The following is a 22,356-nucleotide window of genomic DNA, read 5'->3' on the forward strand; positions in this document are numbered from 1 at the left end:
TGGATTTCGGCTTCTCTGGTGGCCTGTTCCATTTTCAAAACTGCTTCTTGTCTGGCGTAACGCAGTCGCACCCTGGCGGCTTCTGCCTTGGCTCTTGCCTGGGTGGACTTACTTGATGTCGGTCTACCGCCCTTGTCGCTGGGCGGCGTCGACTTGATGCTGGATCGAGCTGACATTGCAGCACTTGAAACACCTGATAATGCCGCTTTTTCACTGTAACGTTCGCCTTCGCGTGTACTAATAACACCGAATTCAACGTCAAGATAAACCAGTCAATGAGACCAGATCGCAGTAAGAATAACCATTTACTGTTCACTCTTCACATTAACATATGGTGAAAACTGTTGATAAAACAATACAAGATTGATACAGTATTTGTTCCTTCCTTAATATCACATTTCAATTGTAAATACTTGCAAAGGTGACTATAACTACATTACACTAAGGTGCAGTATACAGGGAGAGTTTACCTGCTCCATTGACTACTTTAAATACACTTCCATGCAAACTATCCGCGACTCTTTAACTAACGAAAGCATAAACATTATCGACTGTCGTTACTTCTAACAGGATCGGCATTAACATCTTAGTTCAATATATCGATTATCTATTAACTTACAGCGTTGCTCTCACTGTGATTTCTCATGCCTGCAAAACAGCTTCTGCTCAGGTGAGCCTCGTGGAAAGCCCCCACCCTCGCGCTAATTTCAAACCGGTGTTTTCCCACAAGACGCGGCGAAACCGGATGTGACATCATCGCATGCCGATATATTTTACATGCAATGAATATACTTTAAACACTTCTAATTCTAACTAGAAAATACTATAAACTAAATAACTGTCGTAAAGACAGCACAATAGTATTGAACGTGGAGCTTTGGTCAATAACCAGGAATCTGACATAAATGTGTTTATTATTCAGATGTTCCAGAGATGAGTATAGGGCTAGGCAGAGAGTGTCCACTGTTGTTTGTAATAGGAATTGCAATGGGTTGAAATTGTCTGAGTGGCTGGAGCTGATGAATACAATGGCCTGACTCTCAAGAAGAAGGCACACCAGCAGTTATATTTCATTAGGGGTTGAGGAGATTTGCTATGTCACTAAAGACTCTAGCAAATTTCTGCTGAAGTACTGTGAAGAGCATTCTGAGTGCTTGCAACACTGTCATATGGGGGCGTCAACTCACAGGATCGGAAAAAGCTGTAATCTGTCGTATATTTAATATTTAAGTAATATTTGAGTAATCTTGTAACTGCATTGTTTGATTAAGCAATTTTGTTGTTTATATAACTCATTGTGGTTATATATAAAAATACATGAACTGCATACACCATGAACATGATATATGTGCTCCTCACTTAAAAAAAGACAAAGTTAGACTCAAATTTTGGACTCCCATGTTTTTCTTTTGATTAGTTTAATTTTTTGGAGTGACAAGACATAACAAGCTCCATCATGGGTACTAGCCATCTCATCTATGGACATCTTCGGAAGATGATGCAGCATCCATCCTAAATGATCCTCACTATCCTCTATACGCCCTCTTCTGATTATTACTGAGAGAGGAGGTGCAGCAACATGAAGGTGCACACTCGGGAACAGCTTCTGCCCCTCTGCCATCAGACAGCCTATTTTGCTCTCTTTTTGCATGATATTTATTTTATATATATTCTTCTGGTAATTTTTATTTATTGCTAACTGGTTGCACCATCATCTGGTCTGGAGGCACCAATGCACAGGGTTGGTAAAAGTTGCAGAAGGTTGTACAACTGCTGCAAAACAACAGATTTCATGACATATGTCAGTGTTAATAAACCTGATCCTGATTCTGAAGCAAGGCACTAGACAGTAATCATTAACGCTCGTTACCCTATTTTTCTTTGGCATTGGGATGATAGTGCTCTTCTGAAAGCAGATGGGAACCTCAGACAGGAGTAAAGGTTAAAGATGCCTGCGTGCGCTCCCCCTGGCCAACAGGCAAGGACTCCAAATTGGCCAGTTTCTTTCTGCAAGTCCACTTCCAGGACGTCTGACATAACATCCGCGATGGTGACCCTTGGTACAGGTGCTCTGGAAGCTGTTTGAATGGGTAGTGCTATTTCATTGACCTTCTGTTTGAAACATGCAGAGAGTACCTTCAGTCCATCTGCGGGGGTGAGGGGGGAGCTGCTTTGTTGCCAGCAATACTGCCTTTGTTTTGTACCCCTCATAGCACGCACACCTTGCTATAACTAATGCCTGGTCCAGAACTCTATTGTTATCTGGTATTGATTCTTGGCATCCCTGATAGCTTTATGAATGTCATACCTAAATTTCCTATATAGTTCAGGGTTACCTGGTTTGAATTCCTCACACCTGGACTTCAGTAGGGCGTGCTTCTCTTGGTTTCCATGGTTTGTGGTTGGTACACAGTCCCCTACACACTTGCTGATGAAGTCTGTGACTGAAGTGACATCATATAGATTGGTTGCTGAGTCTTTGAATATGGGCCACTCCACCAACTTGAAGCAGTCACATAGAAGCTGATCTATTTCCTTCAACCAGCACTGAAACTTACAATATTTGCTCGTTATCAAAGGATTAGCTACAAAAAAGTGATCACCTTCTCATCATATTCTTACTTCCATTCTGGAAGTTAAATAACATGTTGAGCAACCACTTCAAAACAAAATTCCTCTAAAAATGGAGGCAATAGACAAATTTCCCATTGTTTACTTTATTGTTAACACTCACTGTTTTGTTTTTGTTCTGAAAAGAATCTGACAATAATTGCTGTACTGTTAAACATTATTAATAATTCTGTCTCTAAGATTTAAATGTTAGCAATTATTGCCTTGCTAATTATCTTTTGAACTGCATGCTAACTTCATAGGATTCATGTGTATTATACCCAATAGTCATGTCTGCATCCATTCATTTGACAGTTCTTCATCCACTTGAAGCCTCAGCATTCTCCTCACAATCCAGCTTAATTAGATTGCTTAATTAACCTCTGACAGCCCTCCACATTATCCACACCCCAACCTTTATGTCATCAGTAAATTTATTAACCCATCTCTCCACTTCCTCATCCAGATCACTGATAAAAATCACAAAAAGTAGGGGTCCCAGAACAGATCCCTGAGGCACACCACTGGTCACCATGCAGAATATGACCCATCTACAATCACTCTATGACTTCTGTGGGCAAGCCAATTCTGGATCCACAAAGCAAGGTCCCCCTGGATCTCATGCCTCCTCACTTTCTCGATAAGCCTTTCATGGGATACCTTATCAAATGCCTTGCTGAAATCCATATACACTACATCCACTGCTCTACCTTCATCAATGTGTTTAGTCACGTCCTCAAAAAATTCAATCAGACTCGTAAGGCATGACCTGCCTTTCACAAAGCCATGCCGACTATTCCTAATCATATTACGTATGCCTTTCCAAATGTTCATAAATACTGCCTCTCAGGATCTTCTCCATCAAATTACCAACCACTGAAGAAAGACTCACTGATCTATAATTTCCTGGCCTATCTCTACTCCCTTTCTTGAATAATGGAACAACATCCGCAACCCTCCAATCCTCCGGAACCTCTCCCGTCCCCATTAATGATGCAAAGATCATCGCCAGAGGCTCAGCAATTTCCTCCTTTGCTTCCAACAGTAGCCTTTGGTACATCCCCTCCAGTCCCGGTGACTTATCCAACTTGATGTCTTCCAAAGTCTCCAACACATGCTCTTTCTTAATATCTACATGCTCAAGCTTTTCAGTCCACTAAGTCATCCCTACAACCGCCAAGATCCTCTTTCGTAGTGAATACTGAAGCAAAGTATTCATTAAGTACCTCTGCTATCTCCTCTGATTCCATGCACACTTTTCCACTGTCACACTTGATTGGTCCTATTCTCTCACACCTTATCCTCTTGCTCTTCACATACTTGTAGAATGCCGTGGGGTTTTCCTTAATCCTGTCTGCCAAGGCCTTTTCATGGCCCCTTCTGGCTCTCCTAATTTCATTAATAAGCTTCTTTCTGCTAGCCTTATATTCTTCTAGATCTCTATCATTACCTAGTTTTTTGAACCTTCCAGAAACTCTTCTTTTCTTCTTGACTAGATTTACAACAGCTTTTGTACATCACGATTCCTGAACCCTACCATCCTTTCCCTGTCTCATTGGGACGTACCTATGCAGAACTCCATGCAAATATCCCCTGAACATTTGCCACATTTCTGCCATACATTTCCCTGAGAACATCTGTTCCCAATTTATGCTTCCAGTTTTAGTCCTGTCTTCAAGATCACTCCTTCCAGCTTGACTCATGTTGCCTTCCAAGTGTGCAAATCACACAAAGACATTCTATTCAGATGTAGGGTCAAATATTTCAGCACTTCAACAGAACCAGGCATTGGACTCTTAGACAAACACCAGACTATAGAGCTCATGGTCAGCCATGACCATTCCAAACTGTGTTCCAATCTCAAACACACAGCAAGAATCAACAAAAGGCCATTACATGTCACATGGTGCTCCTGGCTGTGGTGATTCTAATTTTGCCAACACATCCTTAGATTGTATGACATGCCCTCTGCTTTCTCCAATAATAATGTTCAAAAATGTCAAAATAATGCATTTGATCCTGTATTAGCAACTAGCAAAACATACAAGCTTGAAGCTATGAAGTTTATGAAATTAAAACTAGCAACATTAAGTGGACTTAAGTGAAATTAAGCAGTCAACAAAAAATATGAAACTACTGAGAACAAAGTATGAATATGTAATAAGCCCTTTACTTTTACCAGGCCCCCACTCATGTGACTAATTACCATAATAAACATGCACCACAGATTACAAAACAGACGCATGGCTCCTGCAGTTCCCTAGTAGAATAAGGTAAACTCTGAACCTCACAATCTGTAAGAATTTTGTAAGTATCATTGAATTCATCTCTCATTGTTCTAAATTTTGCAGAGCACAGGCCTACAAGTATGCAAATTCTCCATCAGAAACCCAGCAATCTCCTCCCTCACTTCCTTAGCACCCTGAGATAGAACCCATCTGATCCTGTGGAATTGTCCACCCTAATGTGCTCCAATATTTCCAGCATTTCCCCTTCCTGATACAGACATGCTGCAAAATATCAGCCCACTTTTAACTCTCTGCATTCACCTGCACTAGTCATATTTTAATCAAGCTATATTCTTAAAAACTCACCCCATATTCCAATCACCAACATGCTAGTGACTTTACGACAGCCATTTAACATACCAACCTGGATATTGTTGAGAGGTGAGAGGAAACTAGAGCATGAGGGAAAAAACCATGTGGTCAACAGGGAGAACATACAAACTTGACACAGAGAGTGCGAGAGGATTGAAGCCAGATCGCTGGAGCTGTGGAGTGACAGTCCATGAGCTTCACTACTGTTTACTGTTTTCTTTCCATACGTCACTTTTGGAAATGAAGGGTTCATCTGAGATTTAAATCCTGGACTGATTGGAATTAAATGTCAAGAGTAACTGTCTGAATGTTTTAGTTTCAAACTGGATCAAGTCTGCCTTTTTATTTAGAAAGAGAAAGAAAGACAATAGCGTACTTGTTGAATCCTGCTTTTGATCATTGTGTCAAGTATCAGCTTATGAACACTCAATAAAATTTTATGGCCAGGAAATAGGGAGAATGTGGAATACATGAGACAGAAGATAAGATTTTTGTTTTTGGAGAAAACTGGAGAAAATGTGACTGGTTTATTAGTAAAATTAGTTTGTTCTAAATTATAACAGACAAATCAGGAAAAAAATTCTCTGGTCAATGAGTTTGTACCTCAGGGGAACTCTGGACATATGAATATAAGCACAATGTCCCTCTGGAAATGTTAATGGGTGCACATTCTATAAAAATTGAAAAATGAAATTAGTTAAATGCTTCATCACTAATATCAAAAGGAGGAAGGGAAATGAAGCATCTCGTTAAGAGAAGTGACACTGATTCAGAGAGTCAGATGGTCTCAATCTGATTGTAAACTTCTGTAGAAATGTAGAATGATATCTGACAGATTATTTTCACATAAAAAGTGCTTGTTAATCCTTGTGATGATCAATTCCATTATTTTGTCATTTATTGTGGTAGGATAAAAATGTCGAGAATTGTCCAAGTTAAATTTATCAGTTCCATTAGCAGGTTTTAAAACTAATTAGAACTCCGTTTTCAATGTCTCTCTTGGTAAATGTCAACACTGACAACTTTCTTTCCAATCAACTTTTCATACTTTTGGAGCCTTTCTCAATTTGTCTGTTAATTTTCTAGGCTTTGTTTACGTTCATAGAATTGGAAAGAATAGAGCCAAGTCATTTTGTCCGAATTGTCCACGTTCACAAATAAGGATCCTTCTATATTGATCCTATCAAGTAGCAGTTAGTCCACAGCAGTTTAAGTATTCACCTCAACCTGTCTTAAATGCTTTGAGTGATCCAGCTTTAATCACTTTCTTGGGCAGTGCATTCTGGGCACTTGCTACCATTAATATCTCCTCTGAATTTCTTTCTCATTACTTTAAACCTACATATGTATTACAGGTGTGTGTGTGTGTTATAGTTTTATCTAACACTCATATTGGAACAGTTTCCTGCTGTCTGCCTTATAAATACCCCATATTATTTTATGTACCTCAATCATGTCCTCCTCCTGATCTAGGGAGAACAGAGTTTTTCTTCATAACTGAACTGCTCTATCCCAAGCAAACTCCTGGATGAAGCTCCTCTGCATCCTCTCCCTTCCTGTAGTATGGTGACCAAAACTACACATAGTATTGCAGATGAAGCCCGACCAAGGTTTTGTAAAGTTGGTACATAATCTCCCATATTCTGTGCCCAGTTAATGAAGTACAGTGTCCCATATGCCCTCTTAGTTACGTTGTCTACCTGTGCTATCACTTTCAAGATCTAAAGACTTGTGCTCTGCAATACTCTCATTGAAGAGTATGTCCTACCTTCATAATGCTCCCACAATTCATCACCTCAAATTTATCTGGATTAAACTTCATCTCCCATTTTACTGCCCATTTCACCAAAGCATCGTTATCTTTCTGGAGGCTGAATCTACCTTCCACACCATCAATAACTCTGCAAATCTCTGCCATCCATGAAATTAGTGACTTCATCCACAAATTTACTGACGCTAATATAAAAGTCTAAAATTATCCAGGATTTTAAATTGTTTGTGGACAAGTTGGTGCTATTTTTCTTCAATAAATATTTAAGGAATTAGTTATTGAATAAGTAAGCACTTCAGTTCCAGCACCCACTATAAGCAAGTTTGTATTTCCTTCTTGCTCACTCATGGGTTTCCTCTGGGTTCTCCAGTTTCCTCCCACAGTCCAAAGATGTACTGGTTAATGGATTAATTGGTCATTGTACATTGTCCCGTGATTAGGCTCAGGTTAAATCAGTGGGTTGTTGGATGGCACAGCTTGAAGGGCCGGAATGTTTCGCTGTATCTCAAAATGTGGAGCCCAAGAGTTGGTTTTCATTTTCATTCATTTTGCCCCAACCATGAGCAACACCTTTCCATTGCCATTCATTTATTTTCTCTGCTCACTTCTGTAACATTATTCTAAAGTTTCTAGGTTTCTTCCTTGGAAGCTTCAAAGTTCAAAGTAAAATTTATTATCAGAGTACGTACATGTCACCACAGACAACCCTGAGATACTTTTTTTTGCATTTGTACTTCTACATATCAGTGGAACAGTTTTATCTTACCACTTAGGTTCATGATTTTAAGTATCACGTGAAATAGTAACAGTTTTCCCTCTCTATCTATTATATATTTTCCTTGTGTAAAGTGGAGGTTTTAAAATATTTAATGGATTTTGACTGATGATAATGCTGATCCTAAATAAATCACAACATGGTAACAATTCCTTCTAGCCCAGCAAGCCCACAGTGCTTAATTACACCCATGTGACGAATTAACCTACTAAGCTGTACGTCTTTGGAATGTGGGAGGAAACTGGAACACCAGGAAGAAACCAACGTGATTGGGGGAAAACGTACAATCTCTGTGGCAGAATAGAATCTAGGTTGTTGACGTAATAGTATTACGCTAACCGCGATGTTACCGTGCTATTCCCAATAATATTAAACTCAGACTTCTTATGGTTGCTTTCACTCAGAGCTGACTTAATTTCATTTCCTCCATGCTACACTTACCATTTCCAAATGAATGCAAGAATTAACCTTTATGGATGCACTTGTTTCATCAATAATTGCTTATGAGCAACTCAAAGTTTATTTTCTCTTTGCCTCGTCTTCACGAGTAAACCAGAGTTTTCTTTTACAGGATACAGCTGGTCAAGAGCGATATAGAACCATTACTACTGCTTACTACAGAGGAGCCATGGGCTTCGTACTTATGTATGACATTGCTAATGAAGAATCCTTTAATGCAGTACAGGACTGGTGAGCTGCATTTTTATTCGCTTATTATTTTATCAGTGTCCACATTTTAAAAATGAGTCCCTTCATCCGTCCATTCAACTTATTTTAATTAATCATTCCTGAAGATAAAAAGTGCTAATTAATATAGTTGATGATTTAGTTGAAGACCAATATAAATGTTGTTCTTGAATTTGCTACCAGAAGAGGCAGCTCACTTCCTTCTCAAATGGTAAATGAAGTGATGAAAATACTGTCCAATTCTGACAGACAAGCTAGGAAGATTTCTCTCAAATTAGTTTATGCAAATTGGGATGAGAGTAGTTGAAATGCAGTTAGTTTTAACACATATGAGATGAAAAGGGAAAATTATTCAGGACATCAATAAGTTCTTCTCCATCTGAATGCAAGCAGATTTGAATGGAATTGCTACTTTCATAGTTATAAGACCATAAGATATAGGAGCAGAATTAGGCCATTTGGCCCATTGAGTCTGCTCCCCCATTTCATCATGGCTGATCGAATTTTCCTCACAGCCCCAATCTTCTACCTTCTTTCTTTATCCCTTCATGCCCTGACTAATCAAAAAGCTATCAACCTCTGCCTTAAAGACTTAGAATCCACAGCAAAGAACTCCACAGATTCACCACTCTCCAGCTAAAGAAATTCCACCTCATCTCCACTCTAAAAGGACGTCCCCCTAATTGAGGCTGTGTCCTCTGCTCTTAGACTCTTCCACCATAGGAAACACCCTCTCCACATTCAGTCTATCAAGGCCTTTCAGTACATCAAATCACTATCCTAAACAGGGGTTCCTAACCTGGGGTCCACAGACACCTTGCTTAATGGGATTAAAAAGGTTGAGAATCCCTGTCCTAAACGAATCCAATGTCATTTTCCCCACATTTCTCTCAGCTGCCTCCAGCTTACAATGGTCAATTAACGGCCCACATTTTGGGATGTTGAAGTAAGCTGCAGCACACAAGTGAAACCTCAGCAGTCACAAGAATATCTTGCAAACTCCATACAGACAGTGTCGATGGTCAAGAGTGAACCCAGATTGCCAAAGCTGTGAGGCAGCAGCTCCGTTAGCTTCACTGTCCTTTATAATTACATAATGATCAGACTAATTTTGTTGGGGAATTTGTAACTATTACTTCTTTTGCAAAGTTCAAAGTAAGTTTGTTATTGAAGTACATATATGTCACCATGTGCAAGATTCAGTTTCTTGCTGGCATTCCCAGTAAATCAAGGAACACAATGGCATCTGTGAAAGATCACACCCAATGGGATGGACAAACAACCAATGTGCAAAAGACAATAAACTGTGAAAATACAAAAGAAAAAAAATAAATTTTAATAATTTAATACCTAATACATATCAAGAATATAAGATGAAGGGTCATTGAAAGTGAGTCCATAGGCTCTGGGAACAGTTCAGTGATTGGGCAAGTGAAGTTATCCCCTCTGGTTCAAGGGCCTGATGATTGAAGGGTGATAACTTTTCCTGAACCTGATGGTGTGGGTTCTGAGGCTGAGTCAACAGCTTGAGGAACTTCTTGGTAGCTGGATCTCTCACTCGCTGAGTGCATGCTCTCTGAGTTCCTGAGGCCACTCTGGATTTCGACTCTTCTGTCTTATCGAACAACTCAAAGGTGCTGCCAGCTCAGAACCACATAGTTGGCCCTTTGGACTGTGGCTGCTGTGGTTCTGATGTGGAGATGTTAATTATTATTTCTTTTGTAAACAGTCTGCATTTAGAAGTCATATATATATATATATACAAAGCAAAATTAATGGCATTTGCAATTTTGAGTGTGCTTGTCTTATAATTGACTTAAATGTAATGGTATAATTTAGGACAGTCGAGGGCCTGTGATAAATCACACGAAACATTTATCTTCAAACATGATCACACTATGAAATAATTAAAATTTTTAGGAAATGGTTTGTAAGTTCAAAGTAAATTTATTATCAAGGTACATATATGTCATCATATAGAATCCTGAGATTCATTTTCTTGTGGGCAAGCTCAATAAATCCATAAAGCCAGAAGACCATAAGGCATAGGAGCAGAAATAGGACTTTTAGCCTATCGCCATTCCATCATAGCTGATCCCAGGTCCCACTCAACCCCATACACCTTCCTTCTCGCCATAACCTTTGATGCCCTGACCAATCAGGAAACTATCAACTTCCACTTTAAATATACCTACGGACTTGGCCTCCACCACAGTTTGTGGCAGAGCATTCCACAAATTCACTACTCTCTGGCTAAAAATATTCCTCCTTACCTCTGTTCTAGAAAGTTGTCCCTCAATTTTGAGTCTGTGTCTTCTGGTTCTTGGTACCCCACCATAGGAAACATCCTCTCCATATCCACCTTATGTAGTCCTTTCAATATTTGGTGGGTTTCAATGAGATCCCCCCTCATTCTAATAAATTCCAGTGAGTACAAGCCCAAAGCTGCCAAGCACTCTTCATATGTCAACCCCTTCATTCCTGGAATTATCCTCATGAAACTCCTCTGGACTCTTTCCAAAGACAACACATCCTTTCTGAGATACGGGGCCCAAAACTGTTGATGATACTCCAAGTGCGGCCTGTCTACTGCCTTATAAAGCCTCAGCATTATCACCTTGCTTTTATATTCTATTCCCCTTGAAATAAATGCCAACATTGCACATGCCTTCTTTACCTCAGACCACCTTCTGGGAGTCTTGCACAAGCATTCCTAAGTCCCTCTGCACCTCAAATATTTGAATCTTCTCCACTTGTTGGTAATTGTCAGCACAGTTGTGCCTTTTACCAAAATGCATTGCCATACATTTCCCAATACTGTATTCCATCTGCCAGGTTTTTGACCATTCTCCCAATTTATCTCCGTCTTTCTGTAATCACATTGTTTCCTCAGCACTACCTACCCCTCCACCTAACTTTGTATCATCTGGAAACTTTGCCAGAAAGTTGCCAATTCCAATTCCATTATCCAAATCATTGACAAACGAGGTGAAAATCAGTAGTCCCAATCCTGACCCCTGAGTGACCCATTAGTCACTGACAGTTCATCTGCTGTTTCTTTGTCCCCTATTACTACCTTACTAGCCTAATTTTCCAGTGGTCCAATATCAACCCTCACCTCCCTTTTAGTATCCTGTTTTATTGGCTAGTTTGCCCTCATATTTAATCTTTTCCCTTGTAGCATTTTTAGTTCCCTTTTGTTGGATTTTAAAAGCTTCACAACCATCCAACTTCCCACTCACTTTTGATACTTCATATGCCCTTTCATTGGCTTTTATGCAGTCCTTAACTTCCCTTGTCAGCCACGGTTGCCTGCCCTTGCCACTTGAGAACTACTTCTTCTGTGGGACATATCTATCCTGCACCTTGTTAACTACTCCCAGAAACTTCAGCCATCTGCTGTCATCCCTGTCAGTATCCTCCTCCAATCTACCAGGCAAGCTCCTCTCTCATGCCTCTGTAATTTCCGTTATTCCATTGCGATACTGATACACGTGACTTAGGCAGTATGAATTCAATTGTATTATGACCTCTGCCTCCTAACGGTCCCTTTAAGTTAAGCTTCCTAATAAGATCTGGGTTATTATACAACACCCAATCTAAGACAGCCTTTCCCTGAGTATGCTCAGCACAAGCTGCTCTAAAAGCATAAGCATCTCGTAGGCATTCACCGAATTCCCTCTCTTGCGATCACCTGATTTTCCCAATCACCTTGCATATTGAAGTCCCCCCATTACATTGTGTCATTACCCTTATTACATGCCTTTTCCAGCTCCCTTTGCGATCTCAACCCCACATCCTGGCTACTATTTGGAGGCCTATATATGATTCCCATAATATCTTTTTACCCTTGCAGTTTCTTAACTCTATCTGCAAAGGTTCAACAGCTCTTTCTAAAGATGTAATTCCATCTCTTACCAACAGAGCCACACCACGGCTTATGCCTTCCTGCCTGTCCTTTCGATATGTTAAGCTTCCAACTTTGGCCATCTATAAATTAATAATCATAACAGAAATGAAAGATTCTCCAACTTGGGTGTTCAACCAGAGTGCGGAAGACAACCAATTGCAAATACTAAAAGAAAGAAAGTAATAATAATAAATAAATAAGCAATAAATATCAAGAACATAAGATGAAGAATCCTTGAAAGTAAGTCCATTGGTTATGGCAACACACACAAAATGCTGGGACGGGAGGCCTAGGGAGAAAGAAAGGAGGAGGGGAGCACCAGAGGAAGATGGAGAGCAGGCAAGGAGTGATTGTGAGAGGGACAGAGAGAGAAAAAAGGGGGGGGGGGATAAATAAGGGATGGGGGAAGAAGGGGAGGAGGGGCATTAACAGAAGTTAGAGAAATCAATGTTCATGCCATCAGTTTGGAGGCTACCCAAATTAACTTACATTAATGCCCCTCCTCCCCTTCTTACCCCATCCATTATTTATTTATTATTCTCCTCCCCTCCCTTTTTTTCTCTCTCTGTCCCTCTCACAATCACTCCTTGCCTGCTCTCCATTTCCCTCTGGTGCTCCCCTCCTCCTTTCTTTCTCCCTAGGCCTCCCGACCCAGCATTTTGTGTGTGTTGCCATAACCAATGGACTTACTTTCAAGGATTCTTCATCTTATGTTCTTGATATTTATTGCTTATTTATTTATTATTATTACTTTCTTTCTTTTGGCCTGCTCTCCATCTCCCTGTGGTGCTCCTCTCCCCCTTTCTTTCTCCCTGGGCCTCCCATCCCATGATCCTCTTCCTTCTCCAGCAATGTATCCCTTTTGCCAATCAACTTTCCAGCTCTTAGCTTCATCCCTCCCCCTCCTGTCTTCTCCTATCATTTTGGATCTCCCCCTCCCACTTTCAAATCTCTTACTACCTCTTCTTTCAGTTAGTCCTGATGAAGGGTCTCGACCCAAAACGTCGACTGTACTTCTTCCCATAGATGCTGCCTGGCCTGCTGCGTTCCACCAGCATTTTGTGAGTGTTGCTTGAATTTCCAGCATCTGCAGATGTTCTCATGATTCCATTGGTCATGGGAATCTTTCCATGATGAGGCAAGTGAAGTTGAGTAAAGTTATCCCCTTTGGTTCAAGAACCTGATGGTTGAAGTGAAGTTGAGTAACTGTTCCTGAAACTGGTGGTGTGAGTCCTGAGGTTCCTGTACCTTCTTGAAGGCAGCAGTGAGAAGAGAGCATGTTCTTGGTGGTGAGGGTTCCTGATGATGGATGCTGCTTGGATAGAGTTGCATGTAGACGTGCTCAGTGGTGGTGAGAGCTTTATCCGTTATGGACCGGGCCTTATCCACTGCTTCCTGTAGGATTTTCTGTACTAAACTGTGAAACAACCAGTCAAAATACTCTCCACTGCACGTCTATAAAAGTTTGTTAAAGTTTTAGATGTCATGCCAAATCTCCACAAACTCGTAAGGAAGTAGAGGTGCTGCCATGCCTTCTTTGTAGTTGTACTACCTACTGGGCCCTGGACAAGTCCTCCGAAATAATACCACCAAGGAATTTAAGGTTCTGACCCTCACAACCTCAGATCCTCTGATGTTTCAGGGTTGAATGATGAGCCAATGTAATAGCATCTGCTATGGACCTGTTGCTCTGGTAGGTAAATTGGAGTGGATCTAAGTCGCTTCTCAGGCAGGAGTTCATAGGTTTCATCACCAACCTATCAAAACACTTCATCACAGTGCATCTAAGTGCTACTGGGTGATAGTCATGGAGACAAGTCACCATGCTCTTCTTGGCTCTAGTATAATTGAAGCCTGTTAGAAGCAAATGGCTTCCTCAGAGTACTGAAGCAAGAGGTTAGAGATCTTAGTGAACATCTCAGCTAGTGATCAGCACTGGACTTCCACACTTGGCCAGGTACCCCATCAGGGCCAAATGCTTTTTGTGAGTTCACCCTCCTGCAGTTTGCTTGCATGTCAGTCTCAGAGACTGAAATCATACGATCATCAGGGGATGTAGGAGTTCGTGATGATTCCCCCATGTTTTGATGGTCAAATTGAGCATAGAAGGCTCATTTGGAAACAAAGCCCGTCTGTCACCTTATGGTTGTTCCAATCCTGACTTCCTTCCCTGGGACAGTGGTTAATTAAAATTCAGACTCATTAGAATGCCTGCCACCACTTCACAAAATGACTGAACAGGAAGAATCAGAAAGTCTAGGATTTCAGCAGACTAGAAGACCCCAAATGATCTGTGTCTATCTGTATGAATTAAAAAGACTCAAAATTATAGCAAATTCCTTCATTGGGTAGTCCCTTGATTGTGGAATTTAAAAAAATCCTTTAAGGCTATTATTTATTGTCCATCTTTAATAGTCCCTTGAGAAGATGGTGCAGAGCCTTTTGCAACTGACTATCTTGCGGGGCTATTTCAGGGTTCATCATTATCATCTGTTATAGAATAATACGTATGTGTTTACCACATAATACAAGTTACTCACAGTTGTTTCTGTACTTTGGCATAACTCAGACGTTCCCAACCTTTTTTTATGCCCTAGACCAGGGGTCAGCAACCTTTACCACTGAAAGAGCCACTTGGACCCGTTTCCCACAGAAAAGAAAACACTGGGAGCCGCAAAACCCGTTTGACATTTAAAATGAAATAACACTGCATACAACGTTTGTTTTGCCTTTATGCTATGTATAAACAAACTATAATGTGTTGCATTTATGAAATTGATGAACTCCTGCAGAGAAAACGAAATTACATTTCTGCATGCAACAAAAACATTTTGAACTCCGAAAAAAAGACGTTGGGTTGAAAGTTACTTTTAAGTAAAATATTCAATGTCTATTTGAGTCCTTCTTGTATTTATGAAAAACGCCGAACTTAAATTTTCCGCCAGCAGCAAACCAAAAATAACGTCAGCCAGCTGTCATCCTGAAAAATGAAAGGACTATTTCACTGAACAATGAAAAAATATGAATATAAGTAAAATAATAGGCAATTAAAATATTTATCATACTTGGTTAATGGGATTTCTGCTCCTGGACCTCAGCGCACAGCGTCTGCACATCAGGGCTGTATGATGTCACCTTCATCTTTACACAGGATCGCAAGCTGTCATCTGTGAGGTTTTCAATATCACTCCATTTGTGTTTCTGAGCAAGAACGGCCTTCTGACGGGCAACATCTTCAAGGTCTGCTGTCAAGCGTCTAAACTTGGACACCCATATGTCTTTGTCGGCTATGTCGGCCAGTTCCATCTCAAGATCAGGTTGACTCACACCTGCCAATGCAGTCGTATTCAGTAGGGAAGGATCGATGCTTAAGGGAGTGACCGGGAAGGATAATGTGTTTTTTTCCTCTCTGAACTCACAGAAGCGTTTCCCAAACGATGTTTGCATTGCGATGATTGCAGAATGTAAATACTCCGAAATTATCATGTCGTGACCTTGTTTGAACTCTCTCAAATTGGGGAAGTGAGACAAAGTGCCTTTCTGTAAATCTCTGGCAAGCACTGTCAACTTGCGCTCGAATGCCAAAACATCCTCCAACATGTGCAGGGCTGTACGTCCTTTCCCCTGAAGAGCTGTGTTCAGCGTGTTCAGGTGCGCTGTCATGTCTACCATGAAGTGTAGCTTTTCCAGCCACTCTGGCTGTTCCAGCTCAGGAAAGGTGAGCCCTTTGCTGCCCAGGAAAGTTTTCACTTCTTCCAGACACGCGACAAAGCGTTTCAGCACCTTCCGTCTGGACAGCCAGCGATAAAAACACGTTGTAGCGGTGTCAGTAAACTGCAGTCAAAGATAGCTTTATTCGAACTAAACAGCCTTGCTTTTCAGCTTCCCTCAACCCAGCCCCCATGGACGCAGATGCTGCAAAAGACGCGTACTCACAAACCCCCGTAGGCTATCTCCCTTAGCCGGAATGCTGGCTAATTGTGAGCCGTTTCGGATGTGGCAGGAAATGTGTCGCTACACTTAGGTTGTACAAGATCACCATAATTACATTTCAAAAGCTAACAAACTAACATAAAATACATTTTAATTAAATACTGACCAATTATTTCCCAAAGCCACAGGGAGCCGCAGCACAGAGGTGAAAGAGCCACAAATGGCTCGGGAGCCGCAGGTTGCCGACCCCCGCCCTAGACCAATACCATTAAGCAAGGGTCTGTGAACCCCAGGTTGGGAACCCCTGGCATAACTAATGTGAGATGTTTTCTGAAGGTACAAGACAAGCAGAACCATCTTCATACAAAAATTGAAAAGAATCATTCATTAAAAATGTTGTAATTGTATTTAAAAAGTATGTCATAATATAATTTACTGACCAAATTGGATTCTTTTTATTGTTGTCACATGTACCAAGATACAATAAAAAAGTTTTCTTGTATGCTGTTCATACAGATCAGATCATTACACCGTGCATTGAGATAGAACAAAATAAAACATTAACAATGCAGAATAGTGTAACAGCTACAGAGAAAGTGCAGTGCAGGTAAACAATAAAGTGCAAGATCATAACAAGATAGACTGTGAGGTCAGTAGTCCAACTTACTGAACTTGGGAATTAAACTTTAACTTGTCTTCAGCTAAGTTGTGATAATTAATTTTTATTTGTATTCAAATATGAAGCAAAAAGCAATATAAAATATTAGATATCTTGCTAAAAATATTTGTGCCAGAATGTAAAGTAGTAAGATTATCAAACACTATGTTAGATTATGAACCACCGAATGATTGTAGAGAAATATCTGAAAATATTTGCGACAGGAATACAAATAAAAAGGAATTATGATTGAGCCATGAAGCACTTTTATCTTTAAATAGATCTTCCTTATTAGATTTTAAGAGCCCCCTTCCGTATGAACAATAATATATATTTGTGCACATTTTATTACAGTGTTATTGTAATTTCTAATTGACCTAAATTAGTATGTCAAAATGAAACATATGTTAAACACCCTGGAGTGAATTGCTTGTGGGATGGTACTCAAGCTGTGTTGACTTATTAATGTGAACTCCCTACACACTCTTGCACCTCTGACAGAAGAGAGTAAATTGGAGCATTGAACTTCATGAGACAAAGTACGAAAGGGAAGCGGCATCATAAAGAATACAATATACTGAAAGAAATAAACAAGTATTTTTTTATTTCCAAGTGCTTAATACAGATAGTGCCTTTTTAATAAAACATATTTAGAAAGAGAACTTTCTTAATAGTTTAATTTTTTTGCTGATCTTTTCTTGCATGCAGAATGCTGTAGTTTGGTCAGTTTGTTAAGCTTAACCGAGCTTAAGCTGATTTGATAAGAAGCATGAGCCAGAGGGAGGGCAATGATGATATAGTAAGCAAAGTGGTAGCAAAGTTCAGAGACTTGTAGACTAAGGCTGGGGGTCAAAGGTAGTGGATAGAAGCTCCTGGAAGAGAGGTGAAGTGGTTCTTCAAAGCTGACTTTGATGAGGAAGATGATCTCTAGTTCCCTATTGGCTCAGGTACTGGGAGTCTGTCCTTTATTGGCCATCTTAGCAGTGACAGAGTGGCAGATCTGGCTGGAAACGATAACCAACTGTAGCATGAACACGTCAATGTAGGACATAATTTAGGCTCTTGAACCTGTTCTGGTATGCTCTGAAAAAATAGATGACCTGTAACATAATTCTATTTACCTTGTTCCTATTTAGACCATATACATTCGGAATATGGCCTCTTCTTTATAACAAATTGAATAAAATAATCTCAAAATTGTTCACTGACCATCAAGAAAATTTGTAGATCCTATCTTACTACTTGTTCACTCAATTATTAAAACTTTACAAAACATAAAACAAGAAAAGGCCAATTGAATGACATATTCACTAATCATTGAAAGGATAAATTCTTTTGACTTCCAGTCTATTCCAATATCTATTAATTTTCTCCTTGACTTTTCCAGTTCTCTGTGCTTCAGTCTTATCCATTTCCCGTTAGTCCCTTATAATCTCCAGTGAAGTCTCTTTTCACTCAGTGTTTCTCTCCTCAAGTTGCTCGTAAATCAATGTTGCATTTCTCTAACGTCAAATTTACAAATGTGCCAAAAATATTACATCAGATGCTGTAATATATTTCATACACATGTTCCTGGAAAGTATGCCTGCAGATCTCTGCTAATTTCCATTGCTTTTGAAACAGGGCAACCCAGATCAAAACGTACTCATGGGATAATGCACAAGTCATCCTTGTTGGAAATAAATGTGACATGGCAGATGAGCGTGTAATTCCTGCTGAAAAAGGGAAACATTTGGCTGAGCAGCTGGGTAGGTGATTGCTCTTTCATGATAGTAATTGTATATCATTCAATAGTTAATAATTTGAATCCTCTTTATATTCACTTTCTGGACCTGGCCATTGCCTGTCCCTATCTGCCTTTGTGAAGGTGATGGAAGCCATCATCTTCAGATGCTGCTTATTCCTCTGAAGGTCCTCCAATGGTGCTGTTAGATAGGAAGCTATGGGATTCATGTGTAGCAATCATGAAATACTAGTGATGAATTTCCGAGTCGAGCTGGTGCATGATTTGAGGAATATTTATTCTTTCAAATCCTAAATCCTCCATGGTTTACAGTGATGTGGTTTTGAATGTTTGGTAAGAAAACTTGGCATTTTATTAATGTCTTAAATTTCAACTTGGTTGTATTAATCGTAAGTACACATTGATATGAATAAACAATAAATTATTTTGTTTATTGGTTCTGCAGATGATTAGAAATTGAGCTCTTTACGTCTGGGTTCTGAATTCAAATCTAACTTGATTTGAAGGCAAACAAGAAAAAAATCTGCAGATGCTGGAAATCCGAGCAACACACACAAAATGCTGGTGGAACTCAGCAGGCCAGGCAGCATCTATGGAAAAAAGTACAGTTGAAATTTCAGGCCGAAACCCTTTGGCAGGACTGGAGAAAAAAAAGCTCCTTTAAAGAGTGGGGGGAGGGGGAAGAGAAGGCATTATTGCCTCACCTCACCAGTGATACCAATCAGGGCCCTAAACAGTCCTTCTAGGTGAGGTGACACTTCACCTGCGAGTCTGTTGGGGTTGTATACTGTGTTTGGTGCTCCTTGTGTGGCCTCCTGTATATCAGTGAGACCCGACATAAGTTGGGAGACCACTTCGCTGAGCATCTATGCTCCATCTGCCAGTGCAGGCAGAATCTCCCAGTGGCCACCCATTTTAATGTGACTTCCCATTCCGATATGTCCATCCATGGCCTCCTCCACTGTCGTGATGAGGCCACACTTAGGTTGGAGGAACAATGCCTTATATTCCATTTGGGTAGCCTCCAACCTGATGGCATGAACATCAATTTTTCAAATTTCTGGTAATGCCCCCCTTCACTATTTCCCATCCCCTTTTCCCTCTCTCACCTCGTCTCCTTTTTAACCCATTGCCTTCCTCTGGTGCTCATTCACCCTTTTTCTTCCTTCCATGGCCTTCTGTCTCTTTCACTTATCAACCTCCTATGTCAGGACACTGGAGCAGGGATCCAATCACAAACCCAGTACTGTGCACACACTGATATTAATTGAGTAACAAATCCCAAGGTGCAAACACAGCATCAAAGTGGCAACAAACAGGTGAAAACACAGGACTGAAACACACTGAGCAATAAACAGGGAGGCAGATAATAGGTGGAGCACAATGAGACACAGGTGGCAGCAATACAGGTAATAATGAGAAGCAGATGAGAGAGGGCGTACTCAGTAATACAGGGGCCAGAGTAGAGCAGGAGTGGGGAGAGGAACCCATGGCAATACAAAACCACAGACTGACAGCTAGGGGAAAACACACAAAAAGATAGAGTTCAACTGGAGGTACTGACATCCTAGCTCTTTATTTCATCCCTCCTGCTCCAGGTTTCACTTGGTACTTTTCTCTCTCCCTTCCCCCCACCTTTTAAATCTACCACTGAGCTTTTTTCCCTCCAGTCCTGCCGAAGGGTTTCGGTCCAAAACGTTAACTGTACTTTTTACAATGGATGTTGCATGGCCTTTTGAGTTCCTCCAGCATTTTGTTGTGTTGATTTGAAGGCATGGTCTCCAGTGACCCAGAGGATTGAAGGTGAAATTGTAAATATGAAGGGAAATTACAGAAATGGATGATGTGAGGAAGAAATACAACACTCATCATTTAAGATATTATTTGAAGATGGTTGTACATGTTCTAAGCAAATCTAGACTTCACCATGAACGCGTGTATCAAAGTTGAAAATACTTCATTCTTTGATGAGCACAAGAATTCAGGAATTATGTTCATGGTTGTGGCACCTAAAGAAACAAACCAAATGCAGATAAATGGGAACTATGATTTTGTGCTCAAAAAGGCCTCTGTCATCAGATTTCTGAATGGTCCATGAACATGACCTCACTCTTCCTTTCACACTACTTATTTGTATTGTAATTTATAGCAATTTGTTATGCCTGCACTGCACTGTTACTACAAAACAGCAAATTTCATGGCTTGCAATTCTCATTTTGACATCTCCTGGTCCATGTTAGTGACAGCTATTTTGCAAGTAGTTAGTACTGATTTCAGTTACATCCTGCTCAGCAAAATTTAAAGAATTTTTTATGCAAATAAAAATGAGGCTGAAATGGTGCAGTGCAAAGGACTTACAGAACTGAAATTATTTATTCTTATAAACGTAACAAACACAACTATCAATTTTGTGCAACACTCCTCTAAATAAAACAATTCACTAAAAATGCAACAGAAGCTCTCTACAGATAGATAGTCAGTGACTTTGTGTCAGAAGTCAACATCATAGATTTATTGCCACTATTTTTTATCATATAAATATGTTTTCTATTTTCAGAATTAGGTTTATTATCACTGGCACGTGACTCGAAATTTGTTAACTTAGCAGCAACAGTTCAATGTAATACATAATATAGAAGAGAAAAAAATAAATTAAATTAAATAATAAATATATATGTATATTGAATAGTGTGTGTGTGTGTGTGTGTGTGTGTTCGTTCCCTTAACTAGTGGTGGAATTGTCGGGGCGCCGTCATGACAAGCTTTTTGCACCAATCGTTTTGGTGATTGCTCATTGTATGGCATGTCTTGGGCATCTGAAACCCATCCCTCTCCAAGTTTTTTTTTACGAGGTTGAGTTGCTAGCTCGACACTCAACCCAGGCATGGATGGAGAGCGTGCAAGGGAGCCAACCGGATTCGACCTCGGGACCTCTCGCCCCAAAGTCCAGTGCTGATGCCACTCTGCCACCAGCTGGCACATTGAATAGATTAAAAATGTGCAAAAAACAGAAATAGAGTATATAAAAAAAGTGAGGTAGTGTCCAAGGTTCAATGTCCGTTTAGGAATCAGATGGTAGAGGGGAAGAAGCTGTTCCTGAATTACAGAGTGTGTGCCTTCAGGTTTCTGATGGTAACAGTTGGAAAAGGGCATACCCTGTGTGCTGGAGGTCCTTAATAATAGACGCTGTCTTTCTGAGATGCTGCTCCCTGAAGATGTCCTAGGTACTTTGTTGGATAATAACCAAGATGGAGCTGACTAGATTTACAACTCTCTGCAGCTTCTTTTGGTCCTGCCCCCCCCCCCCCATTAAGACAGTGATGCAGCCTGTCAGAATGCTTTCCACAGTATATCTATGAAGTTTTGAGTGTAGTTGTTGACATGCCAAATCTCTTCAAACTCCTAATGAAGTAGGCACTGTCTTGCCTTCTTTATAACTACATCGATATATTGGGACCAAGTTAGATCCTCAGAGGTCTTGACACCCAGAAACTTGAAACTGCTCACTCTGATCCTTCCATGAGGATCGGTATATGTTCCTTCGTCTTACCCTTCCTGAAGTCCACAATCAGCTCTTTCCTCTTACTGACATTGAGTGCCAGGTTGTTGCTGTGGCACCTCTTCACTAGTTGGCATATCTCACTCCTGTATGCCCTCTTGTCACTACC

General features: G+C 40.3%; 1 protein-coding gene across 1 annotated transcript in view; it reads left to right on the forward strand.

Annotated features, from left to right (window-relative positions):
- LOC132401564 (ras-related protein Rab-3C-like) overlaps positions 1-22,356 on the forward strand; it is a 113,738-nt gene that overhangs the window by 83,885 nt on the left and 7,497 nt on the right. Inside the window, exons 3-4 of the mRNA XM_059983581.1 lie at positions 8,328-8,446; positions 18,568-18,692. Of these exons, the coding sequence (XP_059839564.1) occupies positions 8,328-8,446; positions 18,568-18,692 (244 nt within the window). The remainder of the gene's footprint in view (positions 1-8,327; positions 8,447-18,567; positions 18,693-22,356) is intronic.

The sequence above is a fragment of the Hypanus sabinus genome, chromosome 11, assembly GCF_030144855.1.
Source record: "Hypanus sabinus isolate sHypSab1 chromosome 11, sHypSab1.hap1, whole genome shotgun sequence".
In the NCBI taxonomy this organism is placed as follows: Eukaryota; Metazoa; Chordata; class Chondrichthyes; order Myliobatiformes; family Dasyatidae; genus Hypanus; species Hypanus sabinus.